Source organism: Corapipo altera, unplaced genomic scaffold (assembly GCF_003945725.1).
Source record: "Corapipo altera isolate COAL_440 unplaced genomic scaffold, ASM394572v1 24b, whole genome shotgun sequence".
Classification (NCBI taxonomy): Eukaryota; Metazoa; Chordata; class Aves; order Passeriformes; family Pipridae; genus Corapipo; species Corapipo altera.
The window spans coordinates 8332935-8359789 of record NW_020884888.1 but is presented as its reverse complement, the minus strand read 5'-3'; the positions used below and the strand labels follow the sequence as shown (position 1 = coordinate 8359789).

At 39.8% G+C, this 26855-nt stretch overlaps 1 protein-coding gene across 9 annotated transcripts in view; it reads left to right on the top strand.

Annotated features, from left to right (window-relative positions):
* Positions 1-26855, top strand: part of FHOD3 (formin homology 2 domain containing 3) — a 387784-nt gene that overhangs the window by 215097 nt on the left and 145832 nt on the right. For all 9 annotated transcript variants that reach the window (XM_027643906.1, XM_027643905.1, XM_027643904.1 and 6 more), the window contains one exon: positions 13363-13457. In XM_027643906.1, the coding sequence (XP_027499707.1) occupies positions 13363-13457 (95 nt within the window). The remainder of the gene's footprint in view (positions 1-13362; positions 13458-26855) is intronic.

Genomic DNA, 26855 nt, shown 5'->3' with positions numbered 1-26855 from the left:
AGTCTTACTGTCCGAGGAGATGAGGCTACCTAGGTAATTAAACTGCTGGACTGATTTGAGCTCTGATTGGCCAATGGTGATATGGGGATGATGGAAGACTTCCTGAGGTGCAGGTTGATAGAGAACTTCAGTTTTCTTTAAGCTGACTTCCAACCCAAAGAGCTCAGCAGTCTCTGCAAAGCAGGATGTTAAACGCTGTAGAGCTGCTTCTGTCTGACCGACAAGGGCGACATCATCAGCATAAAACAGCTCCCGGACAAGATGGTTTAAGGTCTTAGTGTGGACCTTCAGTTGCCCTAGGTTGAAAAGACATCCATCAGTACGGTATCGAATGTAGACACTGTCCTGATCATCGAGGTCTGCTGTGGCCTTTTGGAGCATCATGCTGAAAAAGACTGTGAATAGGGTTGGTGTGAGAACGCAGCCTTGTTTCACACCATTAGTTATTAGAAAGGGCTCAGAAAGTGCATTGCTGTATCTAACTTGACCATGCTCATCCTCATGGAGTGAGATGATCATTTTAAGGAACTTGGGGGGACAAACCTGAGTGATCCAAAATCTGCCATAGACCTTTTCTGCTCACAGTATCGAAAGCCTTCGTGAGGTCAACAAAGGTTACATAGAGACCTTTGTTCTGTTCCCTACACTTCTCTTGCAGTTGTCTGAGAACAAACACCATGTCTGTGGTACTTCTGTTGGCTCTTAAACCACACTGGCTTTCAGGTAGAATTCCTTCTGCTATAGAGGATATTAGTCTGTTCAAGAGTATTCTTGCCAGGATTTTGCCAGCAATGGAGAGCAGAGTAATACCACGGTAATTTGAACAATCTGATTTAATTCCTTTCTTCTTATATAAGGTGATGCTGACTGCATCATGAAGGTCTGATGGTAGTTCGCCTAGTTCCCAACAGCACACCACAAACTCGTGAAATTTAGCATGGAGTGCAAGGCCCCCATGTTTCCAGACTTCAGGTGGAATTCCATCAACCCCAGCTGCCTTGCCGATTTTCACCTTCTGTATGGCCTTAATGGTTTCTCCTAAAGTGGGGGCAGTATCCAATTCATACTTCACCGGTTGTTGTGTGATGGACTGAATAGCTGAGTCTTGAACTGCACAGCTAGTACTGAAAAGAGTCTGAAAGTGTTCAGACCATCAATTCAGAATGGAGGTTTTATCTGTCAGAAGCGTTTGACCATCAGCGTTGAGTAGAGGACTTTGGGCTTGGTATGTAGGCCCAAATGCTGTTTTCAGGGCTTCATAGAACCCTCTGTGATCACCCATGTATGCACATAATTGTGTTTTTTCATCTAGACTGATCCACCACTTGTTCTGGATGTCACGGAGTTTCTGTTGGAGCTTGCTGCATGCAAGGCGAAAGGCCGTTTTTCTTACATGACAGGATGACAGTGCAAGATGTGCTTGGTGGGCGGTTCTCTTCTTCCTCAACAGTTCCTGGATCTCTTGACTGTTTTCATCGAACCAGTCCTTGTTCTTCATGAGGGAGAACCCTAAGGATTCTTCAGAGGACTGCAGGATGCTGGTTTTTGTATGGTGCCAAAGTGTTTTAGGAGAGGTTTCTGTAGAATCCATGGAATGGTTTTCGAGCCTAGTTTGAAGATTAGCCTGGAATTTGTTTCTCACTGTGTCTGACTGGAGATTGTTAACTTGGAGTCTCCTCCTTGGGATACTACCCCTTTTAGGTTTCAATTTAAGATTGAGGTTAAGTTTACAGCGCACCAGTCGATGGTCTGTTTGGCATTCTGCACTAGGCATCACACGGGTATAGTGGACATCGCACCAAGACATAATCGATGAGGTACCAATGCTTAGATCTGGGGTGCATCCAGGTTGTCTTCAGACTATTTTTCTGCTGAAAGATAGTATTAGTGATGGTGACCTGTTGCTCCGCGCAGAATTCTAGCAGAAGTCGACCATTATCGTTGCAGCTTCCAACACCATGCTTGCCTAATATTCCTTTCCAGGCTTCAAAATTCTTTCCTATTCTGGCGTTGAAATCACCCAGGATAATGATCTTATCATCTGCAGGCACCTTTTGGGTAAGGCGGTGCAGGTCAGTGTAAAATTTATCTTTTTCAGCAGGGTCAGCTTGGAGAGTCTGGGCATGTATACTAAAGAGGACAATGTGTTGGTTGTTGCGGAGTGGAAGGCGTAGGGAGATAATGCGGTCAGAGTGACTTGTCAGCAGATTTTCGAGTTTAGGAACAATAGAGTTTTTAATCATGAAACCGACACCTGAGAGATGCTTTTCAGTTCTGTGTCTTCCTGACCAAAAAGTGTGTAACCGGCACCATGTTCTCTGAGGCTTCCTTCCTCGTGAAGGCGAACTTCACTGAGAGCGGCAATGTTGATATTGAGACGTGACAGTTCATGGGCAATTAGGGCAGACCGATGCTCAGGACGTCCGCTATCTGCCAAATTGAGCATGGTTCTGATGTTCCAGCATGCTAGAGTTAATTTGGGTACACCTTTGGAGGCAGGTGTATATGCCTTTGTCTTTTGATCTTTGTGTGACTGCATTTGTAGAAGATGTCGCTACAGAAGATGTCGCAAATGGTAAGGCCTTCGAGCCTGCGCAATGGATTTTTTAGGTGAGACACAGTGTGCGCAGAACTGAACCCACCCTTTAATCCTAAGGTTCATCTGCCAGGGCTGAGCGAGCTTGGACTGTGGCAGCGAGGTCCTCAGAACACAGGTTTAATTAGAGTGACCTTCTCTTAGATGGATGGCCTTACAGGGCTAATTGAGCTCCATCGAGCCCAGGTTTAGAGTTGTCTTTCTCCTCTGTGTGCTCCAGGGCTCACCCTCTCATCTCCCATGAGGGCACAGTCCACACCGGCAAAGCTCCCCCTCTCTCTCTTCTTTCCACTCCCAGGGCTGGGCCTGAGCACCTGGGTCCGGGCTGCGCCGCACACCCACAGGCCATGTCAGGGCCGTGCCGCACACCCGCATTCCGGGCTGGGCCAAGGCCGCACTGCACTGGTTTGGAATACAGTTAAGGAAAATGTGACTTTCTGTGCTTATTTACAGTGCCCTTTAAATCAGTTGGTTTAAGATGATAAAAGCATTGAAGAAAACTTAAGTTTATATTGAAAAGTATAATTTTAAAATGCAGGGCTTCTTTATCGTTTTTTGCTGCTAACATTTCAAATACTACTCAAATGTCCCAGAATGATCTTAATACATCTGTGCTGTCTGTTCACTTTTTACATTCCTGTCTGTTAGGAAGAAAAATGCCGATGCATCCCCTTATAGGAAGTTTTGGACTCATCTAAAATCATGTTGCTGTTGTCACCTAAGCAACAAGTATTGAGAAATACTAAAAGTGATATCTACTTAAAGTGTTTTGTAGTGCTTCTTAAAATAGTCTTTCTTCTATTGTGTAATTTTTTCACATATGGTCCCTCATTTTGGAAGAAGAGGGAACAGTGTTTGGAATACATTGTCATGTGAAGGAACTATGTAAGAATTAAGAAAACAGCTTTATATAGAAAGAGTATAACTGGAGAAGTTTTCTTGTATTTTTGTTCTCAGTGTATCTCTTCCATGGTATTCCCCAAGCACACCTTAAGTTAATGACTAGAATAAACAATATTTGAATTTGACTGAAAATTGGATAGCTTCTTAAGGGTCACTTTTGGCAGAACACTTTGTTTCCTGCAAAACCCTCTGTGAGAAGTGATGTGAAACACCAGTGGTAGAATTACTGTTTTTAGTGATTTTCATTCATCTTTTTTTTTTTTGTTGTTGTTCTTCAGGAATATAGTGTTAATCATTTTAGAGGTGCAGGCTTATTGGGCAAATGCCACAATACATGAATTTTGTAGACTGGCTTTTGGCTTTTGACCAGCAGAATAACTTTACATGCTCATGGAAATCATTATGACTCTTTGTAAGCCTCTTGGCCAGACACTAATTTCAGTGTATTTAGTTGCCATACCAGTTGCAGTGCTGTTATTCCAGGATGCCAAACTGAGACCATGTTTACCTGCACCTTGGAGAGAAGTTGAGCTTAGAAAACGTGAAACTGCTATCTTGGGAAACACTAGCACTCATGATCTGGTAGAAGGTATCCCTGTCCATGGCAGGGAGATTGGAACTAGATGATCTTTAAGGTCCCTTCCAGCCCAAGCCATTCTCTGATTCTATGCTAGCTACAACATGTTTACGACAAGAAATCGCTGATCAATGTTGGGCTTTACAAAGACTCTGCTGATGCCTATGGAGTGGAGCAATGTTTGAAGTTTCAACTGGCACAGGAGTATGTCTTTTTTTTCCTTCTATTCCTCTAATAAGAGGAATAATATGTAAGAATATATTCCTCTAGTATTCCTCTAATAAGTGGAATACAATAATATTCCTCTAATAAGAGGAATTATATGAATATATGACTATTACATATTAGTATAGGAATATATTAACATATTCCTCTAATAAGAGGAATATACTAATGCTGGGAATTGTTGTGTTTCGTCTTTTTGCTTGCCTGAGAATCTTCCTTTTTATTTAGGAAGAATGTAAATATTATGTAAATATTTTTCAAGAGAAAGGGGGAAAAAAGCTGACATTAAGAATCTATCATTTGTTCACTTCAAAATCAACAAGTTTCATTCTGGAAGGTTTACTGTTGTACTGAGAAGAAATACTGTTGATGACTAAAAATGTTCAGGATACGAACACTTTTACCCTACCATATATCCTTTTTTGCTCTAATGTTAGTCCATTTGTTAAATAGCCCTATTGTGTCAGACTTCTTTACTTTCCAGAGAGGGCAGGAACCCCAAGACAGTGTGCTTTTTCCATACTCACTGTCAAAAGTGCCTGACTGCAATCAACAAAGATGTATATACTGATATATAATAGAAAAAAAATTGTTCCATGTACTCCTTCGGGGTTTCTCTGCCCCAGGTGCAAAAAACCACGGAGTCTGACAATCAAAATAAGCTGGTTTTTTTACTGAGTCTTGATTGGATTTTCTTCTGAACACTTCTGACTCTATGGTGTTTCCTAGTCCAAATGCTGAGTTCATTCTCAAATCTTAGCTTTTTGGCATGTAAAGCAGATGCTGGAATTCCAAACTGATGTGCTGTATGTAACTGATAATGATTGATAAAAGACAGCTTGCACCTGCAGGACCTTTCTTTGTGCAGGGTAAATAGGTGTCTGAGGAGTTCAAGAAGGGGAGCTGCAGAAATTATCTTTTACATTCTGCAAAGGTTAGTTTGTGTTTCCCTCTTTGTACCTTCAAAGTCAGGATTAGCATTGTTTACACAGACAGAAGGCTTATGTTCATGGTGATTAATGGAGAAGGAAAGGCCTTGAAATCCATCACATCTAGCACATTGCCAGACTAAATTACTCAACTCCCAAAAAGAAAGGCTAAAGTATCACTTCTTACCTTGGGAGTCTCACTGAATTTCCCTAGTTTAATCCTAAATTGAAATTACTTTTTTTTTCTGACTTCTAGCTTAGTATGTAGCTTTTGTTTCTTGACTATGGATTAATCTTTGGTTTATATTCAATTTAATTCAATTTGAATATTATGAAAGGGACTACATATATGATTGGAGACAGTAAAGACAGAACCAGACTTCAGTTGTACATAATAAAAGGACAAGAGGCCTGATATGGACACTAACTGAAACACAGGAATTTGATTTAAACTTAAAAACCAGGTAAAATAACCTGTGAGGGTGTCAAAGCACTGGCACAGATTGCCCAGAGAAGTTGGGCAGTTTCCACCTCTGGAGCTAAATTCAACACCCAACTGGACAGAGTCATAAACAACCTGCTCTGGATTTCTCTGGTCTGAGCAAGGGATTGGACTAGGCAGTCTCCAGAGGTGCCAGCCAACCTCATCCAACCCGATTCAATTTTACTGTTGTTGTAAAGCACTTGGATGCCTAAGCATGATAAATCCATTATGAAAAGTTTAAAATTCAAAGATGAGTCTTTTCTGAAATAGATGCGAAGAGACACCTAATCCTTAAACAGATCTTAATTTCTGCCCTAAACCCAAAGCACGTCTCATTTGCTGCAACATCAGTACTCAGTACAAGAAAATTTGGCAATCTTGCCATCATCTCCTCCTCCCTCAGAATTTAAGTTCTGAGGCCCAGTGGGAAAGTCTCATCAGAAAATCCTTTAAAACTCTAAATCTCAATTGTTAGGAAAAACATGTAACTTCATACACACATTGAAAGAACATTATTCAGTGTTACAGGCAATATTGATTCCATTAAGAAGCAGCTGCTTTAATTCAGCTCTATATATGCATGCATTATAATGTTGTCTTAATTAAGGGATAGTACACGTTTTCTTTTTACAAAGGAGTTTTGCTTCATGAAGCAGTGTGGGTGAATGGGCATCTTTCAAAGCCATCTACTTAACCTTTTGTTTTCTTTTGTCTTTTTTCCCTTCTTCCACCTTCCTTCATTATTTCTTTATCTTCTTTCTTTCCTTCCTTTTTTTTCATTATTCCATGCTTCTAGTCAGCTTACAAAATAGCAGTTTAATGCTGGGATAGACTTGCTCATTTATTAATAATGTATTTTAATTACTTTTTTTTTTTTTCATGAGGAAATGTTTCTACTTATTGCTGTATAAGCTTTACCCAGCTTACTGTACATTGCTGTTATTAATCTTGTAAAGCATACTAGAATATAGTGCATTTAAAGTGTGAGTGCTGCAACATAAAATAATGATTAAAACAATTATGACTAATGCAAATCTTTATAATACTTAAAGTACATATATGTGAGCCAGATTTCAGTTCATATAAAAAGTCTTTCTTCAGTTTAACTGGTGACATAGTCAAGTGAGAGTCTCTTCTTTCTTTGCGCTTGAGTAAATTTTAAGAAATAAATACTGGAAGAGGAGCAATTCTGATGTGCTTCCTTGGCTTTGATGGGGCACTGCCACAGTTGTTGCATGGTAGGTAGAAAGGACCATTTTTTGGTGAAACGTAAACTGATTAAAGGTGCTGTATTCCCTTTGATTTTACGGTGTGCTGTTTTTTAAAGGCAGAGACACCAGAGTAAAAGGGTGGCAGAGGAAACATGGAGATGAGAAAATTCCTCTGTAAAAGGTTTCTGAAGTCCTGAACTTGCCATGTATTTGTCATACCATGGGGCAGGGCTGCATTTCTCTTCACTTGAGCCCTGGGGACACTGAGATCCATTTGGAAGCAGGCATTAGGGAAGGAGATGTGTGTGTGTGAGATTGAAGTGATAACTGCAGCCCTTCTAGTTAGGGAACCTCAAATTAGATGTGAAGGCACTGACCATGCTGGTACCTTTCCCTGAAACAGAGCTAGGGAGGAGACCTGCTACTCCCCCTCCACCCCAAAACCACAGTCACAACCTGCTTTGAAATTAGGCCAATAAATGCTCTTTTTCCTACGCCTGCTTTGTTGCCAGGGTGTTATCGACATCCAGTTTCTGAGGACCAAAAATGTTTGTGTTCTTTGTGGGCGACTTCTGAGATCAGTACCTGCAGCACAAATAACTGTAAATGTTATCGAGGCTTCAAAACTTTGACATGATTTCCCAGACTCTTACTTGATGGAAACTCTGCTCCAAGTCTGGAGCTGGCAGCCTATTTCCCTTTATTTTCCTGTAGTAATCAGCAGTGAAAGCATTTCTTTTGCTAGCGGCCTCTGGGTCTCACCAAAACTAAAGTTATCATTAAAGACGGATAATTAAGTGCAACAGAATAATAATAATAACACATCTAAAGGTCTTTCCATTGTGCCAGAACTATCAGAGTTATAAATCTTCTCCAGTATTTCCTTTAGGCTTTTGTGGATGGTGGAAATTGTTGCAAGGCTGTTCCATTTAAGAACCCAGTTTTGAGCATGGAGTTACATCGCAGGGCCAAAGCGTGCTGCAGAAAGGTGTATTGATTGCACAGGAGAGTGGCATATCCAGCCTTCCTGGTTTGTTTGGCCTTGCCCAGTGTTGGCCTGTGGATGGCAGCCTCCCCTAGTCTGTTATCCAGGGTAAAATTGTGGTTGTCACTTTTTTAACTCATTTTTCAGCATTAGAAAAACAGATTATTTTTATTGTATCTTTATAGATTTTCTGTTAAAGCAGATTGAGGGAATAATGAAGATTAAGTTTGATCTGGAAACACACTGTCTCTACAAAAGACTTGAACATAGCATTTTAAGTCTGAAACTAACTTGCAGAAGTTTCCAAACTGCTTAAGACTAAAAATTAGACTTTAAATAGTATTGGCTAGCATAAGAACTTCTGATGTACATTAGCAACGTAATACATTTACATCTGTACAGAACTGCTTTGCAGCTTTGGTTCATAACATTAGTTCTGCAATGTGCAGGTTTTTGTGAGAAAGTGCAGTTCTTATTTAATACAAGTTTAGTGCGTGGCTAATATGGGAGTTCTGAAAATTAGTTTCTTAGCATTTTTCAACCACAATGTGTATAATAATAGAAAGAACAAATAAGCAGAGGGTAAAAAGACAAGATTAAGAAAAGAGTTGATATTTAAAGAAACTTTGATAAGAAACAAAATATTCATGCATTTGTGGCCAGGAACAAGATTGTTTTTATCTTCCTGGATGACATTACAGATATCTTCAACAGGATTAAAGAAATGGGAATGGCTGTATAAACAGCAGATTTTGCACTGAAGCTAAAACCAACCCATACAAATAGTAAGAGAGGAAAAAATAAAACCAACCCCCAAATGTACAAATTTGAGCTTGTTCTAGCCCTGTGGAATGAGTGTGAGTTATAAGGTTTGTCGCAGTATTGCTTTGCTGGATCAGTTTCAGAAGTAGGGGAGAGTCCAGGTAATTTGTTTTATCTGATGTCACTTCTCAGAAGCAAGGAGCTCTGCTGTGATTTTGTTAATTTTCGGTTAGCTGGATGGTACAGCAGTTGTATTTAATAATGATTTATCATCAGGTAAAACACTCTCCAATATCCTCGAATATTATAAGCTCCACCCTGAGGTATGCATGCAAGCACAGTGGGAATGTGGTACAAGCAGAAGTTTCTGACATCCAGCATGTTGGGGCTGAGTTGAAGATTTTGTGCTCAGGCCAGTCCCACTTGATAGCTAAGATCTTACCTCTCTCTAATGAGGAAACACAAAGAAAGAACTTTGAGGTATGGTTGTTTTCTTCGGAATTACCACCTAGTGCTTTGTAATAGTGTATTAGGCAACTGTATTTGCTCCTTCCTGGGATCCCTCACTAGACATATATGGATTTTTTTCTCTTGGTTGTGATGTTTATTTTGATGCAGTATGCCTTCTTGGTGCCCAGGATAGCGAACACAAACTAGTAATCTGTTTTCAAACGGAGTGAATGCAATCACACAGACCCTTAACTTCTCATTGATGATGATGAGATTTTAGCTAGCATTGAAAAGATGAGTTTTAGCAGCTGATTCTTCCCCAGTAGTTTCATCGCAGTTCTGTTTGTTGTGCACACCCACCTGGTGTTCTATGCAGCACATTACACGCACCACAGCTGCTGGTTAAGAAGTGCCTAATGAACTTGGGCCAGAAGCTTCCTTGGGAGCTGAAACTTGTAGTAACATGGTCTGCCTTTGGCCTGATTCACCCTCTACCTTTGCTTATTCTGATGGAAACAAATGCAATCACAGGATGCATCCCTGCCATAATTCTTGACGTGATGCATGGGGGTTTGCCTCACAGGAAACTGTAAGAAAACAGGTTTTTTCTCATTCAGTGATGTTGTTTTCTCTGAGCTATTCTTTTGTTAAAATGCAAAGCAAATAGAGCATACTGGAGAAGCAAGTGTGTGGGCAAGGAATAGCTTTGAAACTTTCATCACTCTGGGTGGGAAAAACAGACTTTAATAGGTGATGTTCATTTTGATGATGTTTTGAGCTAGAGCTTTTCCCCTTTGGTCCTGTTAACTTTATATAGGAAATATCCCAGGAGAGTATCAGTGCCAATACTGGCGTGTTTTTAGGGGCTTTCTTAAACCTCATATTTCACAAAAATCTTTGAACTTTCTGGCTGGTCTATCCTGGTCTAGTCTAAGCCTTTCCTAAGAAATCCAACAATATTCCACTTGAAAATAGCTATGAGTAAAGTCACACACTACTTTCACATAAGATTTAAGGGTTTGACAAGCGTAGTGGGAACAAAGAAATTCCAAATTAAGTCTGCTCCATATTTAAACCCCACTCTCCCAGCCCCTTATTGCACAATAGCAAACTTTCCTAATGCAAATAGGTTGTTGATATACTTCCAAAAAGAATTTCAGTTAGCTGAGGGATGGGATTAAATGGATTAAATAGCCTCCTCATTTTTTGGGGAAAGGGAAAAAAAAGTTTGATTAGAGGCACATACAAATGCCAATTTAAATTATTTTGGACTAGATTGGCCTTCCAAACTGCCTTTCAAATTAGCCTGCCCTTCCTTGACGAGGCCCTGCATGTTGACAGTGGGTGTGTGAGCATGCTAGGGATGTGGAGTGTGCACTTTTGCTGCAGCCATTTCAGCAGACTACGATCATGGGCTGGGAGATGAGCTGTCAGTTGAACAGAAAAGCTGCAAAGAATGTAAAACGGTGCAGAGTCCTCTGTGTCAGTCAGTCTCCATTTAGTGCTGAACTGTCATGCCCTACTTAGCCAGATCCAAGCCCTGGGAGGGCCCGAGGACCTCCAGCCCACCATCCTGCTCCTACACTGGTGTTTTTGGTGGTGTCTTCCATTTTACCTCTGTGTTATGTGGTTGCAGTGAAGGTATTACCTTTTCTTTCTCAGCACAGACAGTTTATGTGGTATAAAAACCAACATTCTCCTTCTTTTAGGTCTTCTTGTAGAATTCTTTTCCTAAGAATTTATGGGGCATCAGCTTTGTAGAAAGTACATGCAGATTCTCCCTATCTTACTCTACCTCATAATGAAAAGAGATTTCTCCTCAACACTGCCTATCTTGTCTTTCATTTTTCTGACCCCTGAAGACAGGAAATAGCAGTATGAAGGTCCACACCAAGATCTTGGCAGCAGCTGATAGCTTCATGTGCGGCAGATAATTACTGGTGATGTGACTTGTTTGTGGACAGCATGACTCCATAGCAAACCTGTTTTCATCTTGATCATTTCATGGCATCCTTTGTAATTCTTTGCCCTGTGAAACTTATTGGCCACTTGTTCAAGTAGAAGCTGTAGTGTTGTTTTTCTTGTGTTACTGATTTTTCATCAATATCCTAAAGACCCATTATGTTTCTGAAAAGATATAGGTACCACCATGTACCTAGGGTAGCATCAATAACAAAACAAAACAAATAAAATAAAAATAAAGTGATGGGAGCAAGGTGAGCAAGATTAGTGGTAGCAGATGAATATTTTCAGAAATCCTAACACATTTTTTTGGTTGTTTCTAAAGTCTACTAATTTGCCTTAACCTATTGCTATTATGAAGAGTCTCATCTAAGAGGCTGAAGACTACTGCGTGCCAGATCTCACTTAGGCATCCAGTCTAATTGGTCTTAAGTATAAGCAGTGGAGTTATTTTGTAATGTGTGCATGTTTTCCCTTTAAAAGCAGACTTCTTACTGTCTTTGATTTCTATATTAGTTTGGAAAGCATGCGCCAAGAGTAAAATTTGTTTCACATTTGTTTCAGATTCAAATTAAATCCCTTCACCCCCCCCACCAAATAATTCGCAAGGGAAGAAAAAAAATGGGTTTGTGACCTTATCATGACTGGATCTCATCCTGATCCAGTGCCAAATCTTTTTAACATTGAAAGGAAGTAAACACAAGAATTAAGAACTTTCTCTGATTACCGCTGGAATAGCAGCATTTCCTCTACCTGCAATGAAATGCTTCAAAGCAGCCATTTATTCAGGCAGCGTAATTCATATCTCATTTTACTGACTTACTTACACTTTTTATTTTACCATAACACTTGGTCCTGTGTCACTCCTACCTGGTTTTATTTACCTGAGAGATGTGTCTTCAGAGTGTTGTGAATGATTGCTTCCTGGAGAGGAGGAGCAGAGAGTGAGGGGCATACCCCAGTGACAATGCAGCCTGCTTACGGGGTGTGTTACCTCTGTGCTGTAGCCCCCCCTTGCTGGCTTTTTCTCAATCCTCCTTGATCACATAGTGTGATGCTTCTCGTGTGATAGATTAGATAGAGAATATGAGTACCTAAAACTAGTACCTCAGATTTTTAACTGTAAATCGACCAAATAGAGCAAAGAAAAAAGGAGCAGACAGTGTGAAAATGAATGTTAGTTACTTAGCTGTAGAGATACTTAAGTGTCTTTGAAAATCTGCTCTCAGGGTAAACGATGCTGCACTGTGCACAACCTGTGCAAAAGTTAGCAAACATTCAGAATGTGTTTAGGAGGTTAATAGTGTCATAACTTTCCTAACCCTGTGGGTTGTTTTTTTTTTCCTTTTTTTTTCCCCATTAAGCAGCATACTAGGGGCTCATAAGGTTGTGCATTAGATAATTGAGTTGTTATGCCAATAGGCTGTGCTGAAAGGTGCTACATCAGTGATTTATTTTTCATCCCACTGTGCTTTTGATTCCCTGTTTTAAAGCAGATCTAACAGTGGAAACTTTTGAAGATCATAGATGAATTTTACTAATTCACTTTTTATAATCCTTACAGAAAATGTCTGGCTTTATCAGTCAGAAAAGATTTAATAGCTGTTGTCTCTCGAAAGTCTCGTATTATCAGGATTGCAAACTATGGAATTACTGTTACGAAGTCTTTTAGTAGCATCTTGTGAAATTCTGCTGTAAATGCTTTAGAATAAATTAATAAAGATACTTCTTTGTTATAAACACGCTTTGTTTTTTTTGTATTTTCTCGCTAAAATGTAAAACTCATTTTCAAGAGTGCACTGTGCAATGGTGAATATTTGATGTTTTTATTGGTGTTAATTGCCCAGCTTTAATTTCACATTATTGGAATTCGCTGAAACAGTCAATTGAAATATACTAATTCAAAACATTATATGGTGCTGAAACAAATGGTAAAAGTCTTGGCTCACAATATATAAAGCATTGTAGCTGATGGAACCATTGTGACGCTAAGCAGTGTGTAGAGTACTGTTTGCAGATTTGGGGACCATAAAATGTGGCATCTTCTAGAATGGAACAGGTGGATGACATTCACACTTATATTGTCCAGATTAAGTCAGTAAAGTTCGTGCAGTTTCCCAAGATTTTGTCCAGCACAATCTTACCAAATATATCTTTCATTAGTTGAACTCCCCACATCTCTGGAAAACCCTGCTTATAAAATATTACCAGCAGTACCTAGAATTAAAAAAAGTACTCACAAATTCTGACTATATTTTCTCTCTTTTCTTTACAACAGCTTTGGGCCAGATAATGCTCTATGTCGATGGCATGAATGGAGTAATAAATCATAATGAAACTATCCAATGGCTGTACACACTTATTGGGTCAAAGGTAAGGCATTCTCCAAAATTCTCATTTTATATGGTTCTGCTGTTCTTTAAATGCATTTTATTTGTATTATGTATGCTTTTGAGGTATAAATGGACTGCGTGTTAGGTTCTAAAATATTTCATAACACTCTTCATGGTTACCAGGTCACACTGAGCTCTTACGTCTCTTTTACTGTTTTTATATTCGTTTGTTGGCACATACTCTGCTCTTAAGAACAAAGATACCAAAGATGCCCTCGTTACTCTCTGTGCTGCCATTGCACTTTACTGTGAAGATTTTTTAGTCTTGTAGTTGCAGTTCCCAAGACATTCTTTGGAAGCACTTTTTGGGGTGCTTTTTTTCCCTTCTATACTATAAATTCAATTCATTTTCTACTCACCATTCTACACTGCTCAACTTTGCTGAGCACTGGGGTAGGACAATTCAGAGTGACTTCCTTCTTAGACTAGAATACTCTAGTCCAGTTAGAAGTTACCTACAACAATATCTAGTTCTAATGCCTGACCACTTTATGAAGGGCATTGTCCAAATGCCTCTTAGACACTGACAGGTTTGGGACATGGCCCACCTTTCTAGTAAGCCTGTTCAAGTGTTTGACCACCCTCTTGGTAAAGAAATTACTCCTAATGTCAAGTTTTCTTGTGCCTGAAGAGCCCTAGAAGGCAAAGTCTGGTACTTACCTACAGGGTATTCTTTGTTGGTCCCTATATATGAGACAAAAGCTGAAAGGCAGAATATATGCTGTTTGGGTTGGTCTTCTCCAATGGAATAGTGATTTATTTAGTGCACAATCCACCTTTAAGGCCATCTTTGCTAAAATTTGAAACAGATGTGCCACCCTGAGGGGCTGTAGGGTAGGTAAATCACAAATACACTGTTCTCCAATCTGTTGGCTCTCCAGCTTTAGGAATTTTATTAAGGCCTACCAGGGACTGCTGCTGCTCTTGACATGTAGACCTGTACATAGCTAGATCTGTATGACACAATAGCTGAAACACAGTATGGTAAAAACTCAAAAGTTGCTGTAATTAGTGGAGTTAAATCCATAGTTATAGTTACTAAGAGATTTCCAGGAATGTTTCCTCAAGTGTCTGAGTCACAGAAAGTTGCTGATGGATGCTGTAGTGACATAGAGATGCTGCTGTGTTCCCGTTTTCCCCTGATAGCTTTCATAACTCAAGGAGAAAGAGCTTGATGTCCCAGGGACCTTTTTTAACCATTGCAGATTTTTTTCTACAATGTGCAAGCTTCACTGCTGTAGCAGATTATTAAGTCAAAGGACAGATGCTACAGTATTGAACGAACTGATTTATCTTAGGTCAACATACCTATATTAGTAGATAAGTAAAAGTAAGATAATTATGGTTATCAAATCCCAGGCTTGAAGGGCATGGTTCATGACTGGGAGACGATGAGGAGAAACTTTTCCCCCATGTAGAATGTTCCACTGTTGTCTGGGCATTATGCTGGGCTGTTTGTCCTCTTGAAACAGGGAATATTTGCCACAGTTGGAAAAGTAGTGCAAGATGAGAGAGAAACGGTTTGCTTAGTATAGATCCTCATTTTCTGTGGAACAGATAAAAAAGCAAAAAAAGAAAAAATACTTATGATTATTTTAGTTCTCTAATGCACATAATGGGAGTGGGATGGGAGAGAAACATGACTGTATTGCTACCTTGCAGATTAAATTCTGTCTAGATTTTCTTGCCCCGAATACTTCAGCTCTTGGGTCCTTAAGCTCCTTTCTCCCTCCCCCATCAGTAGCCTGAATGATTATCTCCATGTCCTGGCTCAGTGCCTGCAGCTGAGGAATGCAGGCAATGTGCTTTGAATAGTTTGGTTTCAGGTAGCATCAAAGTTGCTTTTTCATTATTCTTTGACTGTCTTGGGAAGAGATCTAAGTCCCTGTCTGTGTGCCAGAAGTTAACCAAAGGTATGGTAGGCTTACTGTCAGAGTGTGGTGGGACAGCTGCTTTATGCACTTAAAGGTGGTTTTGACTTTCTGTGAAAAATGAACCCCTGGAATCTGCAATGCACCTACAGTCTAATTTGCAGCCCTGCTATGCTGGTGCCTTCTCCACAGCAAAGACGATGAAAAACACATTAACATTGCTGAACAAAAAAGGAATAGTGAAATTGCCAATTAAGTCTTGGGACAAATCCCCCTAATAGGATTCAGAAGGAATATAGTTATTCATCTGCCACAGCTGCAACACATGGTTTCTTGCCTTCTCAAAAGCTCTGACCAGGTTTAATATGCTTAGCAGTGGAGGTTATTGAATCTGTTCCACGGATATTTTTTACTTTTTTTTTAATCAAATTTTGTAATGGTTTTGACCCTTTCTTGTTGCTTGCTCTGCTCTATTTGCATAGGGCTACTGACTCTGTCACCCTTGCTCACTTTGAGTAGTGTATTATTTTATGTGCTGGTCCACTGCAGCACACAGGTTCAGCAGAGGACCTTAGGGTCTGGCATGCTCAGAACTGAAACAGCTATAATTTTGGTACCCAACTCCAAGATCACTTTATGCACCTAGCAATACTTTTGTATAGGGCACAAAAAGAACCATTTGTTGCAGATTGGTATTATGTAGGTGCCAGATTGGAAGTCTGATGGCGGAAGTACCATTCTTCTATGATACTATTAGAAGAGAAGAGCATTATTGGCATATCTCAGACTCTCAGGGTCACTGCTGGTCCTTTGCAAGATGCATCCAAGTATATGTGACCATACCAATGTGTGACAGTGGGCTTTCACAGGCTGGCTGTAGACTGCTTTCTGATCATCAGTGGTTGATACATACCTGGCATAAAACATTGACAGCATAATCCCAATTTAAATGTACATTACTGCTCTTTTATCATTAATTATATAGGTAGCAATTCATTGGTCTTTCCCTGTTCAACGAAGCATTCAAGTATGTACTTAGTTTTGGATGTATGCTTACATGCTGTTGGCTTCCAGATAACTGAGGTCAGTAGTGTACTGCTTTAGGCATGCAAAAGAGGGCTATGGTAGGGCCAAGACTGTAACCATCCTATATAAGCTAGAAGTTATGTAAATAGGAAATATTTGTGTCAACTAAGTTTTCTTTTAGCATTTGTTGCTCTCATGGGACATTCATGCAAGAGAGTTTCTTTTTTAGAAGACAAAACCAGGAATGGTCAGTGAATGTTAGTTAATAGTGCTTTCAGAATTGCTCCTTAATTTTTATCTCTTTTTTTAAAGCAGATAAACTAGCCTGTCAAGGATGATACCTTAACTGACCATGTGCTGTAGCATATGTAGGGGCTTTCAACCTCAGTGTCTGGGAAATGGTATTTCACTACTTTCTCAGTGTTTCTGCCAGCTACGCATTACTACTTCTGAAGTTGGAATTAAGCTTTTGTGTTGTATTGCAAATATATTTAGACTGGTTGTAAATGAACATGAGGCATTTGTCTATGCTGGCAGCTGGCACCAGAGCTCTCAGGTGGATCACCTGCAGCTAAATAGCTGTTTCAAAGTTTCTCTTACCCAAAACAAGGGACATCAAGTTAAAGATGTATATATATTAAGCCATATTAAGTCCTTAAAATGTATTTTTCATCTTTTATTATGTATGAGGTAATATATATGTTAACCTTCATATGTTGGTAATCCCTCTGACCTAGTAATAGAAAGTGGACAATACAGTACCTTAACCTCTCCAGGACTAGCTACTGACTGTTTACAAAAAGTACATTTCTGAACCAAATATCTTGGAAAAAACCCAGGTGTTTAAATCTTCCTCTAGAGAAGCAAACATTCCTTTGCATCTCAAACCCATAGGCTTTTGCCGATCCACCTCGGTCTTCAAAGGCATATCTAAGGCATTCAATGGCCTCAAACCTGAGTCTAGTTTCACCTTTTCTTTCCCCCTGTTTCAGACTGCTACTGATAATGGTTATTTTTTCCCATTTGATGATCCAGGCTGTTCTGATTTCCCCCAGGGGAGCTAAAGCCCCTTTTTGGCATTGTTTTCAGTGGAAAATAATCCATTTTCAAAGTGGCGCTGGGTAACCTCAGAAGACAGGGTGGAATGCTGGGCCCAAGCTGATACAACGAGCTTGATTAAAGATTCCTATCTCACATCTTGTTTTAATTTTTTTTCTACTTTGCTTCTGTCTGGGTCCTAGATTGCAATGTTAACTACAAACTTAAACTAGCAAGTTGTTCCCTGTGTGAATCTTTTGCTTCCCTTGATATTAAAAGAATGACTTTTCAAATTTTTAAAAATGTTATTCAATCAAAAAGAAGCAAAAAACTCTCCTATTTCAAAGCAAAAGAAAAAAAAAACCACATTCAAACAGGACATAGTTATAGTGGATGAGTATGTTGATTTCAAAAGGAAAGTCATACAATCACAGAACTATGGATTGGTTTGCACTGGGAGGGTTCTTAAAGATCATCTAGTTCTAGGCACCCCTTCCACAGGCAGGAGTACCTTCCACTAGACCAGGTTGCTTAGAGCCCCATCAACCTGGCTTTGAACAAGTCCATTTAGGGGCTGCTTTTTCTGCATGGTGCCAGTGGAGGATTAAAACATATGCATGGTTACTAAGTCATTTAATGAGAATTTTGAGAGAAATAATAGTCTTGTTCACAAAAAACTCCCTTTTTGTTGTTGTTGTTTATAAATTAATAATTTAAGGTATGTAGAGGTAAAGACTCAGTTGAAAAGCTTGATTAGATTAGTCTCCATTTCACAAGCCATTTATGCCCATGCTCAACTGAAGTCATAAGTGAAGCCGAGAATACCATGTAACTTGATTCTGTTCTTTTCCTTGGGAAATTTCTCACCCAGTCTTATAAAAATGGATTTTCAAGTGGTCTCTAAATAAATATCAAAAACTGGTTTGTAGCCATGGAGAAAGTTACAAATCAAAGGAGCTTAGCAGATACAAATAGTACTAAAATAGTGACAGTAGTAGTACAAAAGCCCAAAGCACATATAATGAAACCACTGCCGACCTGGATGGTATACCCTATTGTTGAGAGTCTTGGAAATACAAGTATTTGCATCTCATTCATTTCTCTGGCCATATAGTTTGAAAAATAATTGTGGGTATGGATGGTTTATTCTGAGCTAACGTTGCCTGGAAGATACAAATGAATATAAATAGGAATATGCCTGAGCAAGAGACTGTGCTGTAGAAGTGTCCTGCACTTTATTCTTAACATGTTTAGAAGGTGATCTAGAAAAGCTGGCCAGCTAAAAGTATTAAGAATCCAGGAAAACCTACAGTTTAGGGACCTACTGTGGTTAATTTTGCATGTTCTCTTCTTCTCAGTCTGCTACCTTAATGGTTAACAAACTCTCCTGCAGCCTCTGACAAATGAGACTCCACATACAACCAAAACACAAGTTATGCTATGTAGATTGCATCACTTCTCTTACCTCCAGCCACAACTCTGATCAGCCTACAGTTTTGTTCTGTTTTTAGGTCTAGCCCAGGTAAAAATATCAATTAGGTGGCAGTCCTCCAGGCTTTCAGGCTTTCAGGAATGGTTCAGAGCAAAACTAATATCTCCCCTCAAGCCCTAAAATCATTGCGATCTCACCAATGGGCTGCCCTATGCGTGAGATCTTGAGCTGTGGTGAACAGGTTTAGCTGCTTTGTGTTCAGTGAAACTCTGAACATTCATGTCAGCTTAGCAGCTGGCTCTTAAATTTAACCTACTATGCATTTGCCAATGAACTATTATATGAAAATGGTTGTGTGAGGGAGAAACAAAATCCTAGATTTATAGGAACTTTCCTATTTCCTGTCTCTCAACGACTTGAGGCGATGCTCACCCAGGTTGCCAGAGCGCTTTCCTCCTCTTTCACTGAGAAACTGTATCAGCACTGTTGCATGAACAGAGTTTATTTTGAACTGTGTTTAACTAATGCTTTGAAGATAAGGATCAGGATGTTGCAATAAACTTGGAATAGGCTACACTAGCCAGTGCAGCCTGCCTTAAGCGCCTGCTTTGGTCTTTCCAACTCAGCAGACAGACTGCTATTGAGTGCTGCTACTCCTTACCAATCATCTTTGTAGGTAGGTTTCAAAGTCCTTCCATCAAACATGAGAGTTTGCAATAGCGGAGTCTGTGAGAGACTGAAATGGTTAATGGATTAGACATTGTTAGGATCACCAAAAAAGACTTTTGTCCACTGTAGAAACAACTGTTTGTCTACCATAGCCCACCCCTTCCTGAATATATCTACTAGTTTGGACTGCAAAAGGACGTTGAGATAAGATAAGGTGGTAGTATTGTCCAACTATCCCAGGTCAAAGGAGAAGACTGTGTCCCAAATGTGAGAGATTGAACTGCTCACATTCAACCACCAGCAGTAACCCCCTGGATGCTGTAAGAAACTGGTGCTAATGGCTCAAACACTTGGATGGCTGCTTTGCTAGTGATGCACAGAGTGGCCTCTCAGGTGCAGAAGGGCATATATACCTGAAGCTACAAATTGGACTTCCAGATAAGGAAAAAGGCTGATAAGGGGCAAAGTCCTCCCTTGCATGATGGCTCTGCTGTTAAAACCCCTCTAGGGAGTGTTGAAGATGCTCACATCTGACCTGAGCTATTCATCTCGGATGATGGACCATAATGGACCATGACTGATTCAACTAGCTGATATAAGAGGCAGCTGCACATCTTAGAAGGTGTCAAAGACTCATGAAGTGTCCCATGATCCAGTATTGCATCATCCAGGGGAGCTACAGATGCGTTTCCACCCAGCTTCTGCACAATATAAACCGCACAAAATGGGAGTTTTGTAGACTCCCCCCACCACTCAACAGATACAGTCTGAAACCACCAAGAAGACCAGAAGAAGGGGACCAATGGGATGTTTTCAGAATCTGTGGAAGGGTGATATCTTTTTTCTACTTAATCTGTTACTCTCCTTCTCTTTCCCTACTCTCACCTCTTTCACTTATCTCTTTCTCCTTCCTTGAACCCCTCATTTACTTTTAAATAGAATCTATACTATTGACTTCAGCACATGGTCTCATTTACACCTTATTTCAGGCAGAGGCATCTGTCTAATAATTTTAATAATCGGATCGTATCAGAGTCCTGCAGCAGTAAATATTCCTGTAGCTCCATCTGTTGCATTCACTTCTGAGTATTTTGGAGGGATAAGTACACATTTTTCTGTGTTCAAAATGAACTCTTGTAGATTGAGGAGATACTAGAAAACACACAGTTCCCCCACATCACATAAGAGGTCTGATTTCAACTCGTTTCAAGTGGAGAATGAGAAAATGTAATGATTAACTGCCAACAACGTGGCAAGTGTTCAGACCCAACTTTTCACTCAGTTTCATCTGTTTAAATCTGTATGAGAAAGTGTCAGGTTAGCAATGACTGAAATATGTCCAAGTATTACCAAAAAATGCCATGCGTCTATGCAGCTGTACAAATTTCTTGTTGCAAAGGAAAGGCTTGAAAAAAGAAAAAAGCAAGTGTTATACTAGAATTAAATGAGCTGAAAAACAGAAAACCAACCTAAAAGTCAGTGCTAGTTTTTAGAATTGCCTTGGTCTCTCTCACTACAGTAGTTCAGCGTAACAGCAAAGGGCTATGCTTCACAACCTAGGTGTTAATATTTGATATTAGCTACTAGTGTTTTCTGACAAGCATTTATCACTATACACTACAATATTTATTCAGTGACAAACATAGTTTAATTAATTCATAGGATGTGGGTAGGATGCTTTTGTTAATCACTTAATTTTTCTCACTGTTAATAGTGAACTTTGTAACTTTGTTACCAAGTTGCTTCTTCCTCTGACCTCTATTTGGATGATTCTTGAATTGTTATTAAAGATTTTTGAGAACCATACAGTTAGTGTAGATCCTTTTTACAGGATTTTGCAGCAGTTTGCAAGGAAACAACAGTACAAATTCCACAAAAAGTCTGTTTAAATGTTTGTCTGTGAAAGGATCTCATACTTCTCTAAAAATATGAACTGAATCTACTGTGTACTCTGTGGCTACTGTTATGAGGCATGTAGGTTCCATCTTTTTCTGCAGAGCTGTGCTGCTTAATCTTCTCTCTGAATTATTTTTCTGAATGTTCTCTTTCTGGAAATTCTTGAGGCAGAAACTAAATTAGTATATACTTCACTGCCTTTGTCTTTCCTCTTAAATTCATCTTAATTTTCTTCTTAAATTAGTGTCTGTCCTAGTTCTCATACATATATTGCAGTAGTGGAATTCTGCCTGCAGGGAAGAAGGTGGTATCCAACATTTTTTGCAGCATCATGTAAACCAGATCCGAGACGGTTCAGCCAACACAGCAGTTAATATACCAGTGTTTTGCTTGTAGCTTAGCCTGGAAGAATGGCCCAGCTAGGGAGGGAGTCTGTACATTGGGAGACCCAGGCTGAATCCAGCTCCCAGGCACATTCTTGAATCAGTTTTCAAATCCCTTTTTGCCATGGTCCCTCATCTGGAAAATTGGTATTTGGATTTTAGAGCCCTGGGGGAAGAACATAAGGGAGTGGAAGGACAGATTATATGTGTTGAAGACAGATACGTAGGTGAAAGTTGAACTTACTACTAATTGTTACCATATCTGTTCTTCTGGCATCACTCATTCTTTTACTTATAGTTGTTCTTTAAAGCAACAGCTACTAGCTGAAGATACTTGGATAACAGGAAAAAATATGCTGTATCAAAACTGTAAACTACCAAAACATACATGATGGCCTTATATTCAGCATGTACTGTGCCCCAAGAACCTCTGAGTTGCAGCCAGCTCGGGTCCCACACCAGATTATTGCCCAGAACTATCGTGGCTACCTCACAGATTTTATGTTGGTCTCCTCAGTTACAGGACTAGTACCTAGTAAGGAAGAGTCTGGTAAGATATGTGGATCTTAATTATTTTTCATAAGATCAAAAGGAAGGTTGTCTGATAGGCTTTTTTTCTTCTTTCTTTCTTTCTTTTTTTTTTTTTTTTTTTAATCCACAGCCCTCTAGTAGTGGTTTATGCCATACAAAGTCTTTTCAGAATAATTTCCAGCATACCAGCAGGTTCTCTAGCTGGTTCCCATGATACACTGAAATGAGTCGCATCTGGGCATGCTGTGTACTCTCTTTCCATATTCTGATCCTCTTTGATCACAGCAATTGAACATGGAGTTCAGATGCTTCCTGGTTTGCCCCCCTCTATCTCTCCACTATTTTCCTTTTTGAAGGCCACATCAATAAAAAACAAGAATGTGGTGTTCAATATAAAAAATACTGTTAATACCTCCGCCAGCATGGAATTTCTATAGATTGGTCCCTTTTATTTTTGAATTTCCTCTTCTTATTAGAAGACACAGAACTGTAGCAAATGTCTTTGTCTTTTCCAGCAGAGTGTAAGTGCTCCCTTCTTTAGCTTAGTAATAAAACAACCCCTCAGAAGCCATTTTTTCTACACTGCGCTTTAAATGTCACTGTGTGGTTGTCTAAGCATCTTATTGTTGTGATTTTGGAGGGAAATGTAACCCTTCACTAACTTGCAGTTTGAATGCTTCCACTACCCCAGTGAAGCCTTGCATATGACAGGCTTTTTTGCAGAATGTAAATGGAAAGAGTGAAGGGGGAAAAGACACCCTCAGAGGTATTAATATATGGAATTACCTCAAAACTGTTAATCCCGTGGGGATTGTGTTTCAGTTCATGTCATTTTCCTTTAAATAGAGAGGATAGAATTCCACTTCTTATTTTTTGCTCCTCTGTGTCACTACCACTCTCTGTGGTTTGCAGTGCTTTGTGATCAGGTAATTTTTTCTTTTTATGTTTCTCACTGCAATGTAGCTTCTCCATCTACACATTCTTCCCATGTTTGGTGTCTGTTGGGCCACTCTTCCATGCTCAAGGGAACTGTAAACTCTCTGTAGTAAGGATTCTTCATGGCTGTAGGGGTAAAGATGTGATAGACAACCTGAATGTAGATTTGCTTCCAGATCTGCACTGTCTGGTGATTTGCTCAGATGGACCTCTGTACTAATCTGGATCCGATAGTAGGATTTGTGGCAAACTTCCTTAGAATAGTGACATACTTCAGTTCTTGTCACTGGTCTGCAGAATCTTCCCTTCTTTCCTTGTCATCCCCTTCTGATGCAAGGATGCAACGTGAATGCCCAAGTTCAGTTTCTGGCAGCGTAAGATCGTGCATAGCAGAGCATCAAACAGAAAATGTCAACTCACTACATAGAAATTGAAGTCTGTATTAAAGATAGTAGCCTTGCCATTTACTAGAGTGGCTTTTGCATAGGAACAGCAAGGGTTCCTCTGAACCTTTGAGTGTCCCAAGGCGTTGGACCATGGGACAGGATCTGAAAACAGAGCACAAGATTTTCCTGATGTCATCACCCGATGTAGTATTACTGCAATTACTCATCTTGGGGGTTGTTTTGTTTTTCTTCCCTTTTGCTCAGAAGGGTGGGTTAGGATTATTCGTCATCTTTGGCTAAACAACCGTGAAGTTATGTGGAACAGATGGACATCACCAGACTTGCTTTACCTACAGGTCTGAATAGTTCAATCCCAGTCTGCACCATTTATGATACTATGAATGTTAAAGCACTGATAGCATCCCACCACTTGAGTTATTGGTTAGTTCCAGAACAAAAATGAAGCCTAAAAAAGTATCCTACCCATTACCTCCCTTTTTAGAGGGTTACCTTCTAAAGTTTTTGCAGTAGTTTGTCTTTCCTCGTAGAAGTGAGTTGCAATCTGAGAGGAAAAAATTGAGATATTTCATTCATTGGACCTTCAGGGAGTTTTAGTCTTACTCTTTCCTTTGAAACCATGCTTTTAATTTGTGTGTCTCATTTAATTTTAAGTCCTTTTTTGTCAATAAAAATAGTTTGTTTGAAAACTCTGTATCTTTAGAACCAAAGGAAAATGAAAATTTGGAGGATTTTAGAGTAGATATTAATCTCTTCTGCCTTCATCTGAGGTTCCTGCTTTCCGGCATGGGTGTAGATGCATGGAGATGAACACTGATATACTCATTTTCTCTGGCTGCTCTGGAGAAACAGCATCCTTAGTGGTGGCCACCGCATGCCTACAGCAAGTGAAGAACAAGAAAGGAGACCTAACAGGACACATCCTGTACAGCCATGATACAAAAAACACTACAGCTCTTCTCATGTAGAAGGAAAAAAATATCAGTGATGAGAATGAAAAACAACAAGCTGCTTTTTCTGCCTTAGAAAATCCCACAGCACCACCTAGCAGTCATAGATGGATATGAATAAACAGCCTGAGGACAGGACTGGAGCAAAATGCTCCTGGGAGAATACAGTGTTGAGCACGACTGCATGCCTTAAAACACTTATTCCATCTAATACCTAGCACAGGTCATTGATACAAGCTGAGCTGTGCTGTCCTTCCCTTGGGCATTTTTATGGATATTTCACAGAATATTCTGAGTTGGAAGGGACCCATGAGGATCATCGAGTCCAACCCTTAGCCCTGCACAGGATCGTCCCCAAGAATGACATCATGTGTCTGAGAGTGTCATCCCAATGCTTCTTGAACTCGTCAGGCTTGGTGCTGTGACCACTGCCCTAGGGAGCCTGTTCCAGTGACCAATGACCCTCTAGGTGTAGCACCTTTTTGTCATATCCAACCTAAATGTCCCCTTCAGGCCATTCCTTCAGGTCTTGTTACTGGTCACCACAGAGAAAAGATCAGTGTCTGCCCCTCTGCTTTCCCTCACGAGGAAATGGTAGACTGTGATGAGGTCTCCCCTCAGTCTTCTCTCATACAGCTAATCAATCTCTCTGCGTATCTAAAGAAGTACATCTTGAATTTTGGGGTATTTTTGGTAATCTGAATTTGTGCTTTTTAACCCTGTGTATTTTTTTAACACACTGGCCTAATCAGAGTGATGGCATTAGTTATCATGCAATTTATGGTTTTGTCTGCATTAGTCCAAGGTGCTGGGGAGAAATTACCCAGCTGCCTGCTGAAGAATACTGCCAGAGCAGGGATTTTGAAGAGACCAGCAAACACATCCTCATCTCACTCCTGTGACTGGGGAAGACACGTTATAAAATAGTTAAGCTGCAGCTGCTGGCTATCTCTGTTTTTAAAAGTAGTTGTTTTACGTGTTTGTTTTTCTAGGAGGCCCAGAACATGAGCTTGCTTTTGGGATGCAGATCTGAAGTATTAATTTGTGAATCTGTGTGCAGCGTATTGTCTCTACTTTGTTATTTGGTTGATTTTTTTCACCTCTATGCCTCTATACCTTTTAGCCTTCATCCTGCCATCCTAAACAGGTGGAAATGAAAGGTTCTGTCAATACCCACTTGTGGGATGCTGTCTAGGAGCTTGAAGGAAAGCTGCAATTCAAGGTGCAATTTCAGAGCAGGAACTATAGTTGGTTGTGCAGAACCAGGGCAGCACTGGGCCTCCTATGGCTTCTGCTGTCGATTAGAACAAATATGACTCACTAATAGAGAGAAGTAGTAGGACTTTCAGCTTGCAAAGATTTTTAGTTTGACCTTACACATATAGGCAGATCAGGTTTACAACTCAGTGGAAATACAGAGAGATCTCTGGCAGCAAGACTGAAATCCAGTCCCTTCCAGGCTCTGATATCTTATTTTCCTGGTTTAAATGTGTGACTGACTATCAAGATTCTTAATTTTCTTTGTAGCATTGACAAAAGTGTTGTTGTTGTTATTATTGTTATTATTATTTGTAGTCAAGAACTATACAACTAAATCCATAGTGGATATCTAAAATAATTGTTTCAGATATTCTGAGACATTTTACTTTTGTGAAAGGAAATGTGTCCATGCAGGAACTTGAGGCGTGAGAGGGCAACCACCAAAAAAACCCAGCTTTTTTTTCTGATGTTTTCATGATCACTGTGGTAATATCTTTCATGCCATTCACACAGTTGCTCCATGATACTTCTCATCTCTTTTATCAGACTCTTTAGATGATTAAGGAAATGTTCCTTGTTAAGTGCTGTGGGAACCTACCATGAAACACTAAAAGCAAGTAAAATAACACCAAAAGCAAGGGTTCAGTGTGATTTTTAGTACTCTCAGTAAAGTCATCTCTTCAAAAATTGTACTCTACTGTGTTAAAAGGGTCAAATTTCAACTACGTTTACTTTTGGCTAAATCTATAGGACCTATTCCCATCAGACATTACACAGCTACTGCAGTGCATTTCACTTGAGTTTTCTGGGATACAAAGGATCATGTTCTGCAGCAGTTTATTTTACTGCTTCTGTGAACTGCTGTCCCTCTTTAGGGCATCAGTGTATTTACTGATTTTGCCTGCAGTTACTCTTGACTTCAGAAGAAAGTGGAAGAACTCTGTTGTGGTTACTTCACGAAAAAGAAAGGGTTGTTTGGGGT